The sequence below is a fragment of the Oncorhynchus tshawytscha genome, linkage group LG06 (assembly GCF_018296145.1).
Source record: "Oncorhynchus tshawytscha isolate Ot180627B linkage group LG06, Otsh_v2.0, whole genome shotgun sequence".
NCBI classification, from domain to species: Eukaryota; Metazoa; Chordata; class Actinopteri; order Salmoniformes; family Salmonidae; genus Oncorhynchus; species Oncorhynchus tshawytscha.
In genome coordinates, this window is record NC_056434.1 from 56,388,385 (window position 1) to 56,411,075 (window position 22,691).

At 42.5% G+C, this 22,691-nt stretch overlaps 1 protein-coding gene across 2 annotated transcripts in view; it reads left to right on the top strand.

Moving 5' to 3' along the window:
- The window catches only part of wdr11 (WD repeat domain 11), a 162,255-nt gene that overhangs the window by 21,723 nt on the left and 117,841 nt on the right, over positions 1 to 22,691 (top strand). The window contains exons 6-9 of one of the 2 annotated variants that reach the window (XM_024424247.2): positions 5,208 to 5,376; positions 12,568 to 12,667; positions 13,044 to 13,254; positions 13,327 to 13,427. In XM_024424247.2, the coding sequence (XP_024280015.1) occupies positions 5,208 to 5,376; positions 12,568 to 12,667; positions 13,044 to 13,254; positions 13,327 to 13,427 (581 nt within the window). The remainder of the gene's footprint in view (positions 1 to 5,207; positions 5,377 to 12,567; positions 12,668 to 13,043; positions 13,255 to 13,326; positions 13,428 to 22,691) is intronic. The other variant, XM_042323426.1, reaches the window with a different exon arrangement.

Genomic DNA, 22,691 nt, shown 5'->3' on the forward strand with positions numbered 1-22,691 from the left:
CTGGGTCTGGCTCCCCAGTAGGTGGGCCTATGTCGCCCCTGCCCAGTCATGTGAAATCCTTAGATTAGGGCCTAATGAATTTATTTCCATTGAGTTTTTCCTTCTATGAACTGTAACTCAATAAAATTGATGAACTTGTTGTGTTTTTATATTTTTGTTCAGTATAGATATAATTTGTATTCATGATGGTGTTTCCTTCACTGGTTGTCCTTGTGGCAACAGGTCACAAATCTTGCTGCTGGGATTGCACACTGTGGTATTTCACCTAATATTTATGGGAGTTTATCAAAATTTGATTTGTTTTTAAATTCTTTGGGTCTGTGTAATAAGAGGGAAATATGTGTCTTTTTAATATGGTCAGGTCAGTTTCCACCAAATGTGGGCAGTGGGCAGCCAGTTTTCTCTCAAGAACCAGGTCTGGCTACGGCAGCCTCTCTCAAGAGCAAGACTATGCTCACCTTAATTTTGGGTAAATCACAATGGTCAGGTATTCTGCCACTGTGTACTCTCTATTTAGGGCTAAATAGCTTCGTTTTTTTTGTTTAGTTCATTTGTGCCAAGTAATTATTATTTTTGTTTTCTCATGATTTGGTTGGGTTGTTTTCGTGGGGCTCAGTGGCATCTTTGTGTTTGTGAACAGAGCCCTAGGACCAGCTTGCTGAGGGGACTCTTCTCTCAGGTCATCTCTCTATAGGTGATGTGAGGTTTGGGAATTGCTGTTGAATTTAAAAAAAAGAAGTTTTTAATGGATCTTGATAATTAGAAGGTATCGTCCTTATTCTGCTTTGCATGCATTATTTAGTGTTTTACATTGTTCACGGGAGATGTTTTGCAGAATTCTGTATGCATATTCTCAATTTAGTGTTTGTCCCATTTGGTGAATTCTTGGTTGGTTAGCAGACCCCAGACCTCACAACCGTAGAGGGCAGTGGTTTCTGTAACTGATTTAAGTATTTTTTTCCAGATCCTAATTGGGATGTCAAATTTTATGGTCCTTTTGATGGCATATTGCCATGTCTCAGATCGTTCATACCTTTGTGGAAGTTAAACTGTTTTGTGTGCTCTAGGACAACAGTGTCTAGATGGAAATTTGTATTTGTGGTCCTGGCATCTGGACCTTTTTTGGAACACCATTATTTTTGTCTTACTGAGATTCACTGTCAGAGCCCAGGTCTGACAGAATCTGTGCAGAATATCCAGGTGCTTCGTTAGGCCCTCCTTGGTTGTGGACAGAAGCACTAGATCATCAGTAGACATTTCACTTCAGATTCTAGAAGGGTGAGGCCGGGTGCTGCAGACTGTTGTAGTGCCCTCGTCAATTCATTGATATGCAGTGCCAGTCAAAAGTTTGGACGACACAAAAAGTGTTAAGCAAATCAAAGTATATTTTAGGTTCTTCAATGTAGCCACCCTTTGCCTTGATGACACTTTGCACACTCTTGGCATTCTCTCAACCAGCTTCATGAGGTAGTCACCTGGAATGCATTTCAATTAACAGGTGTGCTGCCTTAAGTTAATTTGTAATTCCTTTCCTTCTTAATGTGTTTGAGCCAGTACTCTATTCTGTCGAATAAAACAACTATTATAATGTAATACACAAGCATTATAACAAACTAGCAATTCTCCACGACATAGTGCTCACCTTGTCTTCTTCGGACAAGCTTTTTTCCGAATGCCCCAAACAATCGGAAAGGGGATTCATCAGAGAAAATGACTCAGCAGTCCAATCACTGTACCTTTTGCAGAATGTCAGTCTGTCCCTGATGTTTTTCCTCAAAGTGGCTTCTTTGCTGCCCTTCTTGACACCAGGCCATCCTCCAAAAGTTAGCAAGCTCTGTACTGGTGGTGCCCCGATCCTGCAGCTGAATCAACTTTAGGAGACGGTCCTGGCGCTTGCTGGACTTTCTTGGGCGCCCTGAAGCCTTCTTCACAACAGTTGAACCGCTCTCCTTGAAGTTCTTGATGATCCAATAAATGGTTGATTTAGGTGCAATCTTACTGGCAGAAATATCCTTGCCTGTGAAGCCCTTTTTGTGCAAAGCAATGATGACGGCATGTGTTTCCTTGCAGGTAACCATGTTTGACAGAGGAAGAACAATGATTCCAAGCGCCACCCTCCTTTTGAAGCTTCTAGTCAGTTATTCAAACTCAATCAGCATGACAGAGTGATCTCCAGCCTTGTCCTCGTCAACACTCACACGGGTTAACGAGAGAATCACTGACATAATGTCAGCTGGTCCTTTTGTGGCAGGGCTGAAATGCAGTGGAAATGTTTTTGGGGGATTCGGTTCAGTGGCATGGCAAAGAGGGACTTTGCAATTAATTGCAATTCATCTGATCACTCTTCATAACTTTCTGGAGTATATGCAAATTGCCATCATACAAACTGAGGCAGCAGACTTACTTGTTACCAGCATGTGAGGCAATCTCTCAAATGTGAGAAGATCATAGCATGCATATATAGTTTGGCGGCCTCCAGAGGAAGGAAAGGTCTTATAAACCTAAAGTTGGATAATCCAAACTTAACCGTTTTAATCACCACCTTCACATGTTTCTTAAATATAATCCGAACTCATCAAGCTCGAGACCCTGGGTCTCGACCGCGCCCTGTGCAACTAGGTACTGGACTTCCTGACGGGCCGCCCCCAGGTGGTGAGGGTAGGTTGCAACACCCCAGGTGGTGAAGGAGGGTAACAATGGTAGAGAGATTTTGAAGAGCATGTACTGCAGGAAATGTGTTGTTAGCGCTTCAGTAGCTTTTCCTCATATTTACTTTAAAGTCCCCAGCTACAATATCTGCGACCTCAGGATATGTGGTTCCCAGTTCGCTCAAAGTCCAGTGTAGTTCCTTCAGGACCATCGTGGTATCGGCTTGAGGGGGAATATACATGGCTGTGACGACAACCAAAGATAAGGTAATTATTTTTGGTGGTAATACTATCAGCATTTGATATTACGATATTCTAGGTCGGGTGAACAGATAGACTTGAGTTCTTGTACGTTACCACAATCAAACCCAGTTAATCATGAAACGTACACCTCCACCTTTCTTCTTCCCGTTCTTTTTTTCTGTCTACACAATGTACTGAGAACCCAGCTGGCTGTATAGTATGTCCTGAGAGAACCATGATTCTGTGAAAGACTGGTACAGTCCCTGATGTCTCCTGGAATGTATTTCAATTAACCGGTGTGCCTTGTTAGAAGTTAATTTGTGGAATTTCTTTCCTCAATGTGTTTGAGCAAATCAGTTGTTGTGACAAGGTAGGGATGGTATTCCAAAGATTGCCCTATTTAGTAAAAGACCAAGTCCATATTATTGCAGTAATTGCTCAAATAAGCAAAGAGAAATGACAGTCCATCATTACTTTTAGACATGAAGGTCAGTCAATGCGGAACATTTCAAGAACTTCAAACGTTTCAAGTGCAGTCCAAAAAGACATAAGGCGCTATGAAACTGGCTCTCATAAGGACCGCCACAAGAAAGGAAGACCCATAGTTACCTCTGCTGGATAAGTTCATTAAAGTTACCAGCCTCAGAAATGGCAGCCCAAATAAATGCTTCAGAGTTCAAGAAACAGACACATCTCATCATCAACTTTTCAGAGGAGACTGTGTGTGAATTAAAAAAAAATATATATATATATTTTTTCACCTTTATTTAACCAGGTAGGCTAGTTTAGAACAAGTTCTCATTTACAACTGCGACCTGGCCAAGATAAAGCATAGCAGTGTGAACAGACAACAACACAGTTACACATGGAGTAAACAATAAAAAAAGTGAATAACAGTAGAAAAAAGAAAGAAATTGTCTATATACATTGTGTGCAAAAGGCATGAGGAGGTAGGCGAATAATTACAATTTTGCAGATTAACACTGGAGTGATAAATGATCAATCCGGCCTTCATGGTTGAAGCCTTCATGATTGCTTCAAAGAAACTGCTACTAAAGGACACCAATAATAATAAGAGACTTGCTTGAGCCAAGAAACACGGGCAATGGACATTAGACCGTTGGAAATCTGTCTTTTGGTCTTGTCTGATGAGTCCAAATTTGAGATTTTCGGTTCCAACCGCTGTGTCTTTGTGAAACTCAGAGTAGGTGATCGGATGATCTAAGCATGTGTGGTTTCAACCATGAAGCATGGAGAAGGAGGTGTGGGTGACACTGTCTGATTTATTTAGAATTCAAAGCACACTTAACCAGCATGGCTACCAAAGCATTCTGCAGCAATACACCATCCCATCTGGTTTGCGCTTGGTGGGACTATAATTTTGCAGATTAAAGGAAAAGCAGCCAAGAAGTGCTCAGCATATGTGGGAACTCAAGACTGCTGGAAAAGCATTCCAGGTGAAGCTGGTTGACAGAATGCCAAGAGTGTTCAAAGCTGTCATCAAGGCAAAGGGTGGCAACTTTGAATCACAAATATAAAATCTATTTTGATTTGTTTTTTTTGTTTAAAACGTGATTCCATATCTGTTATTTCATAGTTTTGATGTCTTCACTATTATTATACAATGTAGAAAATAGTAAAAATAAAGAAGAACCCTTGATTGAGTAGGTGTGTCAACTTTTGACTAGTATTGTATGTACTTCTACAGTGTGTGGCAATTTTTCAGTGGATGAATACAATTAGCAGGTAAATTCAGCGTGTCATTGTGAGATGACGCTAAGATGCTATAACTAAAGGAGAACATGTCCATAACAATTCTGGCAATGCATTATAATCCACCAGTAAGTAAGTAGCTTTTTCCCAGCCAGAACGGGCCATAGGGCAAGCACATCCCCTGGACATTGAACAGGACACTCATCTATTGCAGGGCCTTACCCCCAATTCATCTCCTTAATGCCAAGTGCCAAGCAGAGGGGGTCTGATTTTTATTTTTAAAAATATTCAAATATTTTTTTCAGTCTTATGTCTCGACCAGGGATCAAACCCCCGACCTTTCTATCACAGGGCGGGCACTCAAACCGCAATGCCACTGAGTTGGTCAAAAACTGCATCATCAGACACCGTAATACCTGCTGGTTTAAAGTTAGTCAAGTTAACGATTGTTGTGTTTCATGAAAACAGAATTAATGGAAGGGCCATTCCTATTCAAGTCACTGTTCCATAATGAGCGGATAGGCAGCCATATTGAATGTACCCATTCCAGGAATTAAAATCGGGAAGTTAATTATATTTCTATGGGTGTGTTCCTCTCATCAGAGCGGAGGCTGTGACCCTGAATGCAGACTGCCTGCAGCTGTCCTACCTGCCCTCCAAGAGGAACCACATGCTGCTGCTCTACCCCAGAGAGATCCTCATCCTGGACCTTGAGCTCAGCCAGACCGTGGGTGTGGTGGCCATTGAACGCTCCGGGGTTCCCTTCATTCAGGTGGGACGCAACACACACACACACACACACACACACTCTTCAGTCTCACCTCAACTTACCCTCACCTCAATTAAACCCCTGTGCAATCAGTGTTTTTATAGTTTTGTATGGTACTTTACAGTTGAAGTCGGAAGTTTACATGCATTTAAACTCAGTTTTTCACAATTCCTGACATTTATTCAGAGTAAAAATTCCCTGTCTTTGGTCAGATAGGATCATCACTTTATTTTAAGAATGTGAAATGTCAGAATAATAGTATAGAATTATTTTATTTCAGCTTTTATTTCTTTCATCACATTCCCAGTGCGTCACAAGTTTACATACTCAATTATTATTTGGTAGCATTGCCTTTAAATTGTTTAACTTTGGACAAATGTTTCGGGTAGCCTTCCACAAGCTTCCCACAATAAGTTGGGTGAATTTTGTCTCATTACTCCTGACAGAGCTGGTGTAACTGAGTCAGGTGTGTAGGTCTCCTAGCTCGCACACACTTTTTCAGTTCTGCCCACACATTTTCTATAGGATTGAGGTCAGGGCTTTGTGATGGCCACTCCAATACCTTGACTTTGCTGTCCTTCAGCCATTTTGCCAAAACTTTGGAAGTATGCTTGGGGTCATGGTCCATTTGGAAGACCCATTTGCGACCAAGCTTTAACTTCCTGACTGATGTCTTCAGATGTTGCTTCAATACATCCACATCATTTTCCATCGTCGTCTATTTTGTGAAGTGCACCAGTCCCTCCTGCAGCAAAGCACCCCCGCAAAATGAATCTGCTTCAAAGTGTAAATGACCCTAAATTGAGGCAAATATTTATGTACCAGCAGGACAATGACCCCAAGCATACAGCCAAAGCAACGCTGAAATGACTTCAGAACAAGAATGTGAAAGTCCCGGAGAGGCCCAGCCACTCCCCATCTAATTTAATAGAGCTTGAGAAAATCTGCAAGGAAGAAAATCCTCAAATCCAGATGTGCAAAGCTGATAAAGACACCCAAGATGACTCAATTTAGGCTTTAACGCAACAGAATATAGAGTAAGTCTAGGATTATTAATACTTTCTATAGGCACTGTACTCATGCATACACACAGAGTTGGACATGCTATGCGTAAACCAACCCCCACCCATAAAATGGAGACTCGTCCCGAATGGACCCGAGGACAGTCGCACCATTCCGAAAAGGCCCGTTGAAAAAACAGACCCGAACAGACCTGTGCCGATTCGGATCTGAGAGATCCATTCAGATCCGAGAGTAGAACTAATGAGTGAAAGAGACTTCCAACTGGGTGCTGCCAGCACCATCAATAAACGAGTGACGTTGGCCAAATGATCCACAGTTATGTGTCCTGTAAAACTTCCTATTACAAAAAACGATTGGTTGTGTTTCGATGTGCATGTTAAAAACGTTGCAGTCTGTTTTTATTTTGCTAAAAATAGTTGTTGGTGCTGTCAGAGATTTAGACGCAAATGTATCGGGGTATTGCATGCATGTAGGATCAGGCGTCCACTGTAGGATATATTCATGAAGAGAAGCTTTGGCCAAGAGAGACATCGAAAGAAAGATGGAGATATGCCGGTTGAATGTTCCCGACACCACATACATTTATTTATCCTTGTCAGATAGGCTACTACTGTGATACAGATATAGGCATACTTACTTGCCTTTTTGATTATAGTATTTTTTTTTAAATATAAGGATAAGCATTATATTGTTCAATTTTAATGGAGCAACACTGGTAGGCTTAAAACATCCTTCCTCACCAAGTTCAACTGTCGGAGTCAGTCAGTGCACCAATGTGCACTGCCTTCATAGGCCTACCTAAGCCTGCTAATAGTCATACCACATCAAACGTTCACACAAGTTTTTAACTTTATTAGAGTAAAATCTAGTGATTCACCGATATTACATTTTTAGTCGATATCCGGTATTTTCCTTGCCAAAAAAAACAATACCGATAACCGATATTTAAAATATTAGCGGCCTTTTAAGCATTCTAGTACAGTTAAATAGTTAACACACACACATGGACACAGCGGTCTAAGGCACTGTATCTCAGTGCAAGAGGCGTCACTATAGTCCCTGGTTCGAATGCAGGCTCTTTGGCAATTGGCCCAGCGTCGTCCGGTATTGGCCGGGGTAGACCGTCATTGTAAATAAGAATTTGTTCTTAACTGACTTGCCTAGTTAAATATAGGTTACACACACACACACACACACTGACCAAAAAGTTATTTTGTTGCCATTTACGCATGTCCCCATTACCAGTAAAACATAATCATAACCTATTAATTTCACTTACTTGCTGTGCTGTTTCGTTGTTCAGTCGTTTCATTCTCAACCAGGATTTCTATGGAATGCCGTTTGGGTCTTGCATGTCAAAAAATAAACAAGTCAAATAATACTATTTGATGTGTCAAATAAGCTTGTTGACCAATCAGGACATGAATGTGACTGCACGTCATATAATTTAATGCGTTTCTACATTTTATGTAGTTCTTACACCTTGATTACACTTACTCGTATTTCATATGTCACAACGATTCATCGATTCATATGCTATGCTGCTTGTAAAGTTGTCTCGCGCACCTACAGTGCTGGTCATTAAAAAAAAGGTAGCTAGCTAGCTCATGGATGCAAACAATGTTTTTCCCCAAAAACATAGCAAAACGACATCTGTTTCAGTAGCTATCGTTAGCTTGCTAACTTTATATCTGGGTGTCATCTAAAATCACCCTAATTTATAAGACAGTTCTTATTTGATTAATGGTGGTCGGACCCATCTATGTGAAGCTAGCCACAATAAGGATTCGCCACAATAGTGGACTTTGCGGTTAGCCTTTGTTGGGTTCGACATTTTGAACATTGAGATATTAAATACATGATAGAGAAGAAGCATAGACTCAAAGGAGAAAGTTAAGGGTTCTCTGTAGAATGTGTTTGATGGAGAGGAGAGCGACGTGTTTATATAGGGAAGACAGATGGTTATCTGTGGATTAGGTGAAGGAGGGGTTGAGGTCAGCAAATGAGGGGTGAGGTCAGTTCCCCTTCAGGGAGCAATCAGGGTAGTATCTGGTTACCTTCTTCCTGATGGGGCATATGATGGGGCATAAACTGTAAGGATTGGAGAGAGGGAGTGTCTTAAGTGGGATATAAGTATCTGGATGGGATAAATGTTGGGTTGTCTGAATTACACATGTACATAACCTTTGGGCAGAATTAAACTTGGTTAAAGCTTCTCTTGTGTCTGTGGGTTATTTCTTCTGAATTTTAAGAACCTAACACCTTCAAAATTAAAGTATGTCATTGACAGTGATGCAAATGAATAAAAATAGTAGAATTATGCCATAATTGAATAGATCATGGTAAACGAGGTTGGAATGTTGTTATATAAAATCACCAAAAGACAATCATTTGTTAATTTGACAATCTGTTGAAATCACACTGGATGTATTATACTTTAGAATTGCTTTGGGGGCATACTTATTTCACTGTACAGCCTTACCCCATGTCATTGATACACAATCCATAGGTATCAGTCTACTCGATGACACCCAGAGAACATTAGCATCATAGCTCTTATTGCGGGACTCTGAAATAACTGTGAATTGAGCCACATTTATTGTCAACCTATGTGTATTGAACACTATTCTTGGGGACTGAATGACTGCAGTTTCTACTGGTCATTGTTTTCAGGCTGGTTGTATTGGTGCTAGCTAGGTACCAAGCTAAAGCTAGCTAGCTAACCCCAGAATTTGTATTCGAACAAATAATGCTTTATTACCAACGCGGTATTGTAAACACATCGTTCGTGGCCGTTGTTTTCTTGTTTGCAGACTGTATAAGTGTATAAAGTCAGGACATCTGCTGTCTCAGTCACTGCCTGACAGCAAGGCAGTACCCCAAGGCTCGATCCTAGGTCCCACACTCTTCTCAATTTACATCAACAACATAGCTCAAGCAGTAGGAATCTCTCTCATCCATTTATATGGAGTCTTATACTCAGCTGGCCCCTCTGATTTTTTGTTAAACGCTGTACAACAAATCTTTCTTAGTGTCCAACAAGCTTTCTTTGCCTTTAACCTGGTTCTGAACAGCTCCAACAAAGGTCTGGTAAGAGTGCCCCTCCTGCCGGAGGATGTGGAGCTTGAGGTAGTCACCTCATACAAGTACTTGGGAGTATGGGTAGATGGTACAGTGTCCTTCTCTCAGCACATATCAAAGATGCAGGCTAAGGTTAAATCTAGACTTGGTTTCCTCTATTGTAATTGCTCCTCTTTCATCCCAGCTGCCAAACTAACCCTGATTCAGGTAACCATCCTACCCATGATAGATTACGGAGACATAACTTCGAGATCGGCAGGTAAGGGTGCTCTCGAGCGGCTAGATGTTCTTTAGCATTCGGCCATCAGATTTTCCACCAATGCTCCTTATAAGACACATCACTGCACTCTATACTACTCTGTAAACTGGTCATCTCTGTATACCCGTCGCAAGACCCACTGGTTGATGCATATTTATGAAACCCTCTTAGGTCTCACACCCCCCTATCTGAGATATCTACTGCAGCCTTTTTTGGAGTGATTTAATCACGCTTCACCATCTGGCAGTTCGATGCACGAATCTGGGTTTGGCGGATGCGGGGAGAACGCTACCTGCCCGAATTGCATAGTGCCAACTGTAAAGTTAGGTGGAGGTGGAATATCGGTCTGGGGCTGTTTTTCATGGTTTCAGCTAGGCCCCTCAGTTCCAGTGAAGGGAATCTTAGCGCTACAGCATACAATGACATTCTTGTGCTTACGTTCAAACATCTGGTGGTGCCTTTTATAGCAGCAAAGGGGGACCAACTCCAAAGTTTGAGACTGATCCAATGAACCATAGCATCTTCGTTCAAAATGTTGTATCAATACTGCCCAAATGTGCCTAATTTGTTTATTAATAACTTTTCATGTAACAAAACTGCACTCTCCTCAAACAATAGCATGGTACTATAGTAATAGCTACTATAAATTGGACAGTGCAGTTAGATTAACATGAATTTAAGCTTTCTGCCATTATCAGATATGTCTATGTCCTGGGAAATGTTCTTGTTAGATACAACCTCATGCTAATCGCATTAGCCTACGTTAGCTCAACCATCTCGCAGGGGACTTCCCGAATCTGAAGAAGTTCATGCTGATGCAGCCAATCAGTTGTGTTGTGACAAGATAGGGGTGGTATACAGAAGATAGCCCTATTTGTTAAAATACAAAGTCCATATTATGGTAAGAATAGCTCAAATAAGCAAAGAGAAATGACAGTCCATCATGACTTTTAGACATGGTCAGTCAATCCAGAACATTTGAAGAACTTTTAAAGTTTCTTCAAGTGTAGTCGCAAAAATCATCAAACGCTATGATGAAACTGGCTCTCATGAGGACAGCCACAGGAAAGGAAGACCCAGAGTTACCTCTGCTGCAGAGGATTTGTTCATTAGAGTTACCAGCCTCAGAAATGGCTTCCCAAATAATTGCTTCACAGAGTTCAAGTAACATCAGTAATCTCAGCATCAGCTTTTCAGAGTAGACTGCGTGAAACTACTACTAAATGACGCAAATAAGACTTGCTTGGGCCAAGAAACACGAGCAATGGACATTAGACCAGTTTAAATATTTATTTTGGTCTGATGAGTCCAATTTTTAGATTTTTGGTTTCCAATCGCTGTGTCTTTGTGAGATGCAGAGTAGGTGAACGGATGATATTTACTTGTGTGGTTCCCACTGTGAAGCATGGAGGAAGAGGTGTGGGGTGCTTTGCTGGTGTCACACTCTGTGATTTATTTATAGTTCAAGGCACACTTAACCAGCATGGCTACCACAGCATTCTGCAGTAACATTCCATCCCATCTGGTTTGGGCTTTGTTGGACTATCATTTTGTTTTCAACAGGACAATGACCCAACACACCTCCAGGCTGTGTAAAGGCCATTTTGACCAAGAAGGGGAGTGATTGAGTGCTGCATCAGATGACCTGCCTTCCACAATCACCCAACCTCAACCCATTTGAAATGGTTTGGGATGAGTTGGATTGCAGAATGAAGGAAAGCAGCCGACAAGGGCTCAGCATATGAGGGAACTCCTTCACAACTGTTGGAAAATCATTCTAGGTTAAGCTGGTTGAGAGAATGCCAAGAGTATGCAAAGCTGTCAAGGCAAAGAAAGGGTGGCTACTTTGAAGAAACTAAAATGTAAAAAATCTTTTGATTTAACACTTCTTTTCTTTTGTTGGTTACTATATGATTCCATATGTGTTATTTCATAGTTTAGTTTTCTTCACAGAAAATTGACAGAAAATTGTAAAAATAGAGAAAAACCCTTGAATTAGGTGGGTGTGTCCAAACTTCTGACTGGTACTGTATGTCTGTCTGTTTGGGTTCAGAAGTTTGTAGCCTACACGGTACACATTTCAGTACAGCAGCCCAGCCCAAGTCACAGGGCAGTAGTAGAGGAGCAGCATTACTCAGCCTTTGAGGCTCTGTCCATCAGTTGCAGGGTTCTCGCTAAGTGTTGTAAAGCGCTTGTCACAGCCAATTTGCATGAGTGATGCTGCAGCGAAGAAGGCTCTGAGTCCAGCCTGGACTGTGGTAGAGGATAGGGAGCCAGGGACACACACACACAGGTGCACAACCACACTGTCATTAGAGATAGTTACACATTCACACTTACCCAGTCATACTCCAATAAAGACACTATGCTGAATCCCCAAGCAATCCCTTTTCTCTTCCACTTCCCCCGGCCCTCCGTTTGTGCATTAAAACGCACCTCTTCCATATGTAGTGATGTCCCAAAGCTAAGGGGGTGAAATCATCTAGTTCGTAGGGGATAATGAGACCCTCTGATAGCCACTTCGACCAAGCTTATTGATCCCTCTGTGGCTAAGTTGGTCGAGCATGTCACTTGCAACGTCATGAGCGTGGGTTGGATTACCGCTGGGAGCACCCATATAAAAACAATCATGCACACATGACTATGTTGCTTTGGTTAGAATTATCTGCTTGATGGCATATTATATTATCCCTTCACCGCTCTTGTCGTCACCCTCTGATAGTGATAACAGAGGGACTTCCAAGCGAGTTGCTTGAGGCTATGGGCTAGTTTGGGATTGAGGGATATTTTCACCCAATCACATCATTCTCTGTTCTACTTCCTTTATCCAGGTGATCCCCTGTGCCCAAAGAGACGCTCTCTTCTGTCTCCACGAGAACGGCTGCATCACTCTGAGGGTGTGTCGCTCCACCACTGCACCCGACGAATCAGGCAAGCACCCCTCTACTGTCACTCACACAGTCAGTCAATCTTCTCTCAAAAGCAAGAACTCTACTTTACCTCTGTCACTCATTTGTTCCATTCATCTATCTTCTCAAAAATAACTAATCTACTCTCACACTCTGTCCATCTGTCAATCACTCCTCCATTCATCCATCTAGCAGTCTAGACTGCAGTAAATAACCCAAAACTCTTGCACGTCAATGGACTGTATATTTTCACATTCTCATTATTCTCTGTTAGTGAGAGGTGCTGATGACCCTGAAAGCAGGGAGTCAATTGCGTTATCTTTCTCCCCCCAATTTCTTTCTTTCTCTCTCCTTCTCCCTCCTACACTCCCCATCTCATAATGTGTGTGTGTGTGTAGTAGCTGCGTCAGATCCAGAGCAGAGTGTCCAGGAGCTGGTGTATGACCTGCGTTCCCAGTGTGATGCCATCAGGGTCACCAAGACCGTGCGACCTTACCGCATGGTCATCTGTCCGGTCAATGAGAACAACGCCGCCCTGGCGGTCAGCGACGGCCGTGTCATGCTGTGGGAGCTCAAAGCCCACGTGTCCAAGCCTACGGTCAACCCTAGGTGTGTATACATACATACACACACTCTTTGAACATGTTTTGTTTAGTTATAATAATTCCCTTCCTCCCTCAGCTCGGGTTTGTCCCCACTCTACGCTCCTGTGGCATTCTGTGGTTCACCACTGGGTCAGAACCAGAAGAAGATTCAGGACCTGTCTCTTAACACCATGATCGGTACGCATATCTCATCTCAACTAGACACACCTGGGGCATGTTCATTAGGACAAACCATAGAAAAATGTTTTGCAATTGAAAATGAGCATTTCTTATTGGACAAGTTCAGATAGAATCTCCCTGTTTTGGTGCATTTCCTTTCTTTTTGTGCCTAATGAACAGCACATGGCTGGGCTCTTGTATTCACTCAACACAGAAATCAAATCAATACATTCAGGTCATGCTTCTAATCTATGACTTATAAATCATCTTATCGCGTACACAGTACAATAGTGTGTTCAAGGCAGCAATCACCGTGCTCAATTCTCTTGAAAAACGAATAATTCGAGATGAGGCAAGTCTTAGAATCTTTTCAGAAGACCAACAATAAAGAATCCAAACACCGGCTGTGTGCCAGGGCCCTTTAGACATCCTTCATTGCAGTTTGCCTGAGCCGTGTGCACTCTTAGCCCCGAGGCGACCATTATCTCTCCCCCTTCTGTCATTTCTTGTTTCTCATCAACCCTGACTCGCTGACTACTGCTCGCACTGAAAACCCCAGCAAAAGAGATCTTGTGGGTGGATGTTACTTTTATCTCTCCTTTCTCTCTTTCTATCCATCTGTTCTTATTATATTTCTTGCTTTATCTCTATGTTGCTCTCTCCATCTCTCTTACTCCCCTCCCTCTATTGCTTTCTCCCTCCCTCTGACTAGATATGCTTGTAGACATCTAAATGCGGACATTGTGTTGTGCTCTTTAGATTTGAGACATAATGAAGCAGCTAATAAAGAATACTAGTGTGTACATGTGGATGAGCGGTGGGAGATTCAATGTGCGTCAGTTAGTGTTGAGTATGAGAGCCATTGGTTTTGTTTTGTGGTCTGGAGTATACACTGTATATATTGATGTTGGTAGAACAGAGGAATGGCCCACTTTCACCCCTTTTAGCCTAGTGAATAGAGTAGCCCAGCTGCAGATGGAAGCTGACTGCTGGGCCGTGTTCATTAGGGCACGCAACATTTTAAAATGCTTTGCAACAGAAAATGGATATGATTGTTTCTTATTGGTGTCGTGACTTTAATTGAATTAATCGGATGACTGTTATTTACCCAATCAGCTAACTAACTTTTTTGACTTCATTTTAAATTAATCATGTAACAATTAACTCATTAGGAAATTGGGGCACCACGAGCGGTTGTTTTTGAGTTACCATCTCCCGAATTAAACTCTAAAAGTCTTTACCTATCACATCTATAAAACAGTCAACATATTAATCATAACCTCTTATCATATCATCATTCTGAACAGTCATAACCTCCTTGGTTCTGCAAAAACCCCAGCCTTAGGATTCAGTACTACACAGTGGTTTAATTATTTATTTACTATCTAACTAAATAATAACACAGGATAACATACACACTTAATACATTAGGAAAGGTCCCTAGCGAACGGACACAACATAAGGCGGCTTGTAGAGGGAGGGTGAAAAAGAGACCTTTATCTTCAATACATTTTAGAAACTATTCTCACGACTAATCACGAACCCCTGCCCATTTGGAGTAAGAAATCATGAATGTAATTACGAGTGAATGCCTTCCTTTGCCGTTTATCTCTGTCGGAACCAGCCCTCCTTAGGAAGGGTGATGGATTGGCCTTTTAAGCAGCATGCTTGTAAGGCTTTGATTGTCCGAAAGGGGTCGCCCCTTTCCCGTCTTGTACTGTTGTTCACTCTGGAAGATGCTCCTTGGAAGATAGGCTAGCCACCCGTGTCGATGGTTCCTATTAGATGATGAGAGTAGCGTACTACGGTGATTTGAGAAGAGTAGTACAATAGGATGGTTTGAAGAGTAGTAGGATTGTCCCACTTAAATGGAATTTTCTAGATATTTGACTTAGGACAGCTAATCAGCCGTACCAGTGATTGTCCGAGAGGGGAGTTTTCTTCTCTCTACACCTCGTGTTGATAGTCAGAGTTCGAACCACTTTACACGCGCAGCTGCAGCCTGGCGATGTTCTGGTCCTGAGGTGAGTTAATTTTCTTCACCCCGTGAATAAACGCTTCTCATGTTAATTTCTTTACTAGACCTTTAATGCACTCTGAGAGAGAGGGCAGTTTTGTCCTCTCTGACCTCACTCGGGGCGTGGCTATTCCCTATATAGCGTACTACTTTTGACCAGGGCTCATATTGCTCTGGTCAAATGTAGTGTGCTATGTAGGGGATAGGGTGTCATTTGGGACAGAGACTAACTAAAGCACTCCATATGAAGGAAATAACAACATGGGCTAAGCCTAATAGTACAGTCAGACAAAGGGGAAGCTATGTAAGGACTAAACCCTGTAATGACTCATCCCCTGCACTGTCTCTCCAGGTTATATTCAAATGGCCTTGAATTACCAGGGAGAATCCAGAAACAACCCATAGCTCCTTTCCTCTAGATCAGTGGATAGGAGCTAATATTATATTCAAAATAATCAATAATTTTGCGATTTGTTTGGCCTTCTTACATATAAAACCTTATTTGTTCATCATAAATTGTGAATAACTCACCACAGGTTAATGAAGGGTGTGCTTGAAAGGATGCACATAACTCTGCAATGTTGTATTGAAGAGAGTCTGTCTTAAATAATTTTACACAGTCTGCCTGTATTTAGTTTTCATGCTAGCGAGGGCCAAAAATCCACTCATGTAGGTTTATTTTATTTCACCTTTATTTAACTAGGCAAGTCAGTTAAGAACAAATTCTTATTTTCAATGACTGCCTAGGAACAGTGGGTTCCTGTGCCTGTTCAGGGGCAGAACGACAGATTTGTACCTTGTCAGCGCGGGGATTCGATCTCGCAACCTTTCGGGTTACTAGTCCAACACTCTAACCACTACGCTACGCTGCCGCCCCAGTATGGGGATGAGGTCGTTGGATGGGCTATTTACAGATGAGCTATGTACATGTGCAGTGATCAGTGAGCTGCTCTGACAGCTGGTGCTTAAATCTAGTGAGGGAGGTAAGAGTCTCCAGCTTTAGTGATTGTTTTTTTCTCAGTTCACTCCAGTCATTGGCAGCAGAGAACTGGAAGGAGAGGTGGCCAAAGGAAGAATTGGCTTTTGGGGTGACCAGTGAGATATACCTGCTGGAGCGCGTGCTACGGGTGGCTGCTGCTATGGTGACCAGTGAGCTGACATAATGCGGGGCTTAACCTAGCAGAGACTTGTAGATGACCTGGAGCCAGTGTGTTTGGCGACGAGTATGAAGCGAGGGCCAGCCAACAAGCGCGTACAGGTAGCAGAGGTGGATAGTATATGGGGCTTTGGTGACACAACGGATGGCACTGTGATAGACTGCATCCTGTTTGCTGAGTGGAGTGTTGGAGGCTATTTTGTAAATGACATCGCCGAAGTCGAGGATTGGTAGGATGGTCAGTTTTACGAGGGTATGTTTGGCAGCATGAGTGAAGGATGCTTTGTTGCGAAATAGGAAGCCGATTCTAGATTACATTTTGGAATGGAGATGTTTAATGTGAGTCTGGAAGGAGAGTTTACAGTCTAACCAGACACCTAGGTATTTGTAGTTGTCCACATATTCTAAGTCAGAACCGTCCAGAGTAGTGATGCTGGACGGGCGGGCAGGTGCGGGCAGCGATCGGTTGAAGAGCATGCATTTAGTTTTGCTTGCATTTAAGAGCAGTTGGAGACCACAGAAGGAGAGTTGTATGTCATTGAAGCTCTTCTGGAGGTTTGTTAATAGTGTCCAAAGAAGGGCCATAGGTATACAGAATGGTGTTGTCTGCATAGAGGTGGATCAACGAATAACCAGCAGCAAGAGCGACATCATTGATATATACCGAGTAGAGAGTCGGCCCGAGAATTGAGCCCTGTGGCACACCCATAGAGACTGCCAGAGGTCCGGACAACAGGCCCTCTGATTTGACACACTGAACTCTATCAGAGAAGTAGTTTGTGAACCAGGCGAGACAATAATTTTAGGAACCAATGTTGTTGAGTCTGCCAATAAGAATGTTGCGATTGACAGGGTCAAAAGCCTTAGCCAGGTCGATGAATACGGCTGCACAGTAATGTCTCTTATCGATGGCGGTTATGATATCGTTTACGACCTTGATCGTGGCTGAGGTGCACCCATGACCAGCTCTGAAACCAGATTGCATAGCGGAGAAGGTACGGTGGGATTCGAAATGGTCGGTAATCTGTTTGTTAACTTGGCTTTCGAAGACCTTAGAAAGGCAGGGTAGAATATATATAGGTCTGTAGCAGTTTGGGTCTCCCCCTTTGAAGATGGGGATGACAGCGGCAGCTTTCCAATCTATGGGAATCTCAGACGATAGGAAAGAGGGGTTGAACAGGCTAGTAATAGGGGTTGCAACAATTTCGGCAGATAATTTTTAGAAAGAGAGGGTCCAGATTGTCTAGCCCGGGGTCCAGATTTTGCTGCTCTTTCAGAACATCAGCTATCTGGATTTGGGTGAAGGGGAAGTGGGGGAGGTTTGGGCGAGTTGCTGTGGGGAGAGCAGGGCTGTTCACCAGGGTAGCGCTTACCAGGTGGAAAGCATAGCCAGATGTAGAAAAATGCTTGTTGAAATTATCAATTATAGTGGATTTATCGGTGGTCACAGTGTTTCCTAGCCTCAGTGCAGTGGGCAGCTGGGAGGAGGTGCTTTTATTCTCCATGAACTTTAGTGTCCCATAACTTTTTTGAGTTTGTACTACAGGATGCACATTTCTGCTTGAAAAAGCTAGCCTTATCTTTCCTAACTGCCTGTGTATATTTGTTCCAAACTTCCCTGAAAAGTTGCATATCACAGGGGCTCTTCGATGCTAATGCAGTACGCCACAGGATGTTTTGGTGCTGGTCAAGGGCAGTCAGGTCTTGAGAGAACCAAGTAAAAAAAATTGAATGGGGCATGCTTATTTAAGATGGCGAGGAAGGCACTTTTAAAGAATAACCAGGCATCCTCTACTGACGGGATGAGGTCAATGTCCTTCCAGGATACCCGGGCCAGGTCGATTAGAAAGGCATGCTCGCTGAAGTGTTTTAGGGAGTGTTTGACAGTGATGAGGGGTGGTCGTTTGACCGCAGACCAGTTACGGATGCAGGCAATGAGGCAGTGATCGCTGAGATCTTGGTTGAAAACAGCAGAGGTGTATTTGGAGGGCAAGTTGGTTAGGATGATATCTATGATGGTGCCCGTGTTTACGGATTTGGGGTTGTACCTGGTGGGTTCATTGATAATTTGTGTGAGATTGAGGGCATCAAGCTTAGATTGTAGGATGGGCCGGGGTGTTAAGCATGTCACCGTATAGGTCACCTAGCAGCACGAGCTCTGGAGATAGATGGGGGGGCAATCAATTCACATATTGTGTCCAGGGCACAGCTGGGGGCAGAGGGTGATCTATAGCAAGCGGCAACAGTAAGAGACTTGTTTCTGGAAAGATGGATTTTTAAATGTAAAAGTTCAAATTGTTTGGGTACAGACCTGGATAGTAAGACATAACTCTCTGCAGTAGATTGCAACACCGCCCTCTTTGGCAATTATATCTTGTTGTGAAATGTTGTAGTTAGGGATGGACATTTCAGGTACGTGGTTGCAAAGGGCATCAGTGTCTTAACAGCGTGATTTGCAAAGGCAGGATACTCTGAGTGCATCCTAGTCCAGATATCTGGCAGTGGCTTCTGATTCAATTTTCACAGAACAGCTTGTTGCAATTTCGATAAGGCTCTCTTGTTCAGATATCGGTAAGTGAACTGGAGGCAGGGCATGAAAGGGATAATGAATCCAGTTGTTTGAGTCGTCCATTTCTGGAAAGTACCTGCGTAATTGCTCACTCAGATGCTTCGCTATATCACATTTGACATGGTCCGTAAGCTTGAGTTAATTTGCACACAAAAAATCATACAATGATGGAAAGACCTAAGAGCAACAACTTCTTAATCATAGCCTCAATTGTGTCCCACACATTTAATATAGTTGTGGAGAGTCCCTGAAATCCTAGATTCAAATCATTCAGATGAGAAAAACTTCACCCAGATCGGTCAGATGTTTGAGGAACTCATCATGCAAGTGGTCAGACAAGTGAAACATTTTGGTCAGTAAAGTAAACTTTAAGCTCGTCTCAATAAAAAATTAAAAACATGTCAATACTTTGCCCCTTGATAACCAGTGCACTTCTTTCTGTATGTTGTAAAAGTGTTACATGGTCGCTGCCCATAGTGCAGACAATACACGAGAGTTTAGGGGCCTTGCTTGAACAAAGTTAACCATTTTCACTGTAGTATCCTAATCTGCCTGTCAAGCTGTCAGGCAAAAAAGCGTAATGAAATTGTTGCCAGCAGAGCTGGTTATGCTGTTTTCATGTTATCCAGAGGTAAACAAATAATCGGCCAGAGCGCCAAGTGTGTGCGCCGAGAGCGCACCGAGATGGGTGGGGCTAAAGCTTAAGAGGGTATGAACGATGCTGAGTGGGTGTTGACAAAGAAGCGCTCTTCACTAGATACCAACATTTTCAAAGGCGATTTTCTCAAGTGAGTTTTCAAGTTGATACATTTTCAAAGCAGAATAACTTTCCCATTGTTACTCGAATGCAGTGTATGATATACCATTTTGTAGTTCTGAGTCTCTACTTTTATCCAATGTAAAAAACACAATTTCAAATGTTGCTGCATAAGACTGAATCCAAGTGGTGAGTCAAAAATATTGAGCAATCATAGCAATCATTTTGCATGCCGTGGCCTAATAATGCCAATAGTTCCAAATTATTGAGCAGATAAAGAGCGTTCTTGTCACCATAAAAGGTGAATGGAGGTGTTTTATGCTCTTTCATGAGCCAAAGTTTTGTGACAGGTCTGATTAATAACGGGAAACATGCGTATGTATGGCTTTATAAACAGATGCTATTCAAATATATTTTGCATGGTAAATGGTAAATACACTGCTCAAAAAAATAGATGCTGTGGACTGGCCCGCCTGTTCCCTAGATCTGAATCCAATTGAGCACATCTGGGACATCATGTCTCGCTCCATCCACCATGCCACGTTGCACCACAGACTGTCCAGGAGTTGGCAGATGCTTTAGTCCAGGCCTGGGAGGAGATCCCTCAGGAGACCATCCGCCACCTCATCAGGAGCATGCCCAGGCGTTGTAGGGCGGTCATACAGGCACGTGGAGGCCACACACACTACTGAGCCTCATTTTGACTTGTTTTATTAAGGACATTACACCAAAGTTGGATCATCCTGTAGTGTGGTTTTCCACTTTTAATTTTGAGTGTGACTCCAAATCCAGACCTCCATGGGTTGATACATTTCTTTTCCGTTTATAATTTTTGTGTGATTTTGTTGTTAGCACATTCAACTATGTAAAGAAAAAAGTATTTAATAAGAATATTTCATTCATTCAGATATAGGATGTTATTTTAGTGTTCCTTTTATTTTTTGAGCAGTGTATATGTACCAAAACATATAAAACAAAACAAAACAAAACTCTGAACCATAGCTAATAAATATCAATATTTTGTTTTTAAATGGCGCCAAGAAAAATTGTGTGTGAAATTTACACAACGGTAATAAATGCGGCCCCTGATGTGCTTATTTACCAAGCTGAGCATCTGGACATGGTTGCTGCCACCGGGCGGATGGAGTCTGGAATTGTATCATATTGTATTTGTTTTTGTCCTAACACTAACCCCAACAAGAAATAAAAAATAAAACAACTGTCACCACTACTTAACTTTACACTTTTTTCTATTTATTTTACATAAAACTTCCTTAGCTGAAGAAAAATAATGTGCAGTATAAGCGCTGGAGCCCCAGTTACCCAACCTGACTTCAGAAACCCTAATCTCTGAGATAAAGCCTTTCTCAAAACCAGAAACCAGTCAGAAACCAAAACCGTCAAATTCAATGCTCTGCGCTCAGGTAATTATTTTCCTTACAAAAGTATTTGACTTTAACAAACCACGGGACAACCTGTAACCCTTCTGTTTCTAAACTGAGAGACCAACTCCATTCAGTTGGACCATGGTCACAAGCAACAATTACATGAAGTTGATGCAAAGAGTCAATATTTGCAGTGTTGACCCTTTTTCAAGACCTCTGCAATACACCCTGGCATGCTGTCAATTCACTTCTGGGCCACATCCTGACTTGGAGTTTGTCAGAATTTGTGTTTTTTTGTTTGTCCACCCGCCTATTTAGGATTGACCACAAGTTCTCAATGGGATTAAGGTCTATGGAGTTTCCTGGCCATGGACCCAAAATATCGATGTTTTGTTCCCCAAGCCACTTAGTTACCACTTTTGCCTTATGGCAAGGTGCTCCATCATGCTGGAAAAGGCATTGTTCATCACCAAACTGTTCCTGGATGGTTGGGAGAAGTTGCTCTCGGAGAAGTTGCTCTTAGGCAAATTGTGAGTGAGCCCACACCCTTGGCTGAGAAGCAACCCCACACATGAATGGTCTCAGGATGCTTTACTGTTTGCATGACACAGGACTGATGGTAGCGGTCACCTTGTCTTCTCCGGACAAGCTTTTTTCCAGATGCCCCAAACAATCGGAAAGGGGATTCATCAGAGAAAATGACTTTACCCCAGTCCTCAGCAGTCTAATCCCTGTACCTTTTGCAGAATATCAGTCTGTCCCTAATGTTTTTCCTGGATAGAAGTGGCTTCTTTGCTGCCCTTCTTGACACCAGGCCATCCTCCAAAATTCTTTGCCTCACTGTGTGTGCAGATGCACTCACACCTGCCTGCTGCCATTCCTGAGCAAGCTCTGTACTGGTGGTGCCCCGATCCTGCAGCTGAATCAACTTTAGGAGATGGTCCTGGCGCTTGCTAGATGTTCTTGGGCGCCCTGAAGCCTTCTTCACAACATTTGAACCGCTCTCCTTGAAGTTCTTGATGATCCGGTAAATGGTTGATTTAGCAATATCCAGCAATATCCTTGTCTGTGTGAAGCCCTTTTTGTGCAAAGCAATGATGATGGCACGTGTTTCCTTGCAGGTAACCATGGTTGACAGAGGAAGAACAATGATTCCAAGCACCACCCTCCTTTTGATGCTTCCAGTCTGTTTTTCGAACTCAATCAACATGACAGAGTGATCTCCAGCCCTGTCCTCGTCAACACTCACACGTGTGTTAACGAGAGAATCACTGACATGATGTCAGCTGGTCCTTTTGTGGCAGGGCTGAAATGCAGTGGAAATGTTTTTGGGGATTCAGTTCCTTTGCATGGCAAAGAGGGGCTTTGCAATTAATTGCAAAATATCTCATCACTCTT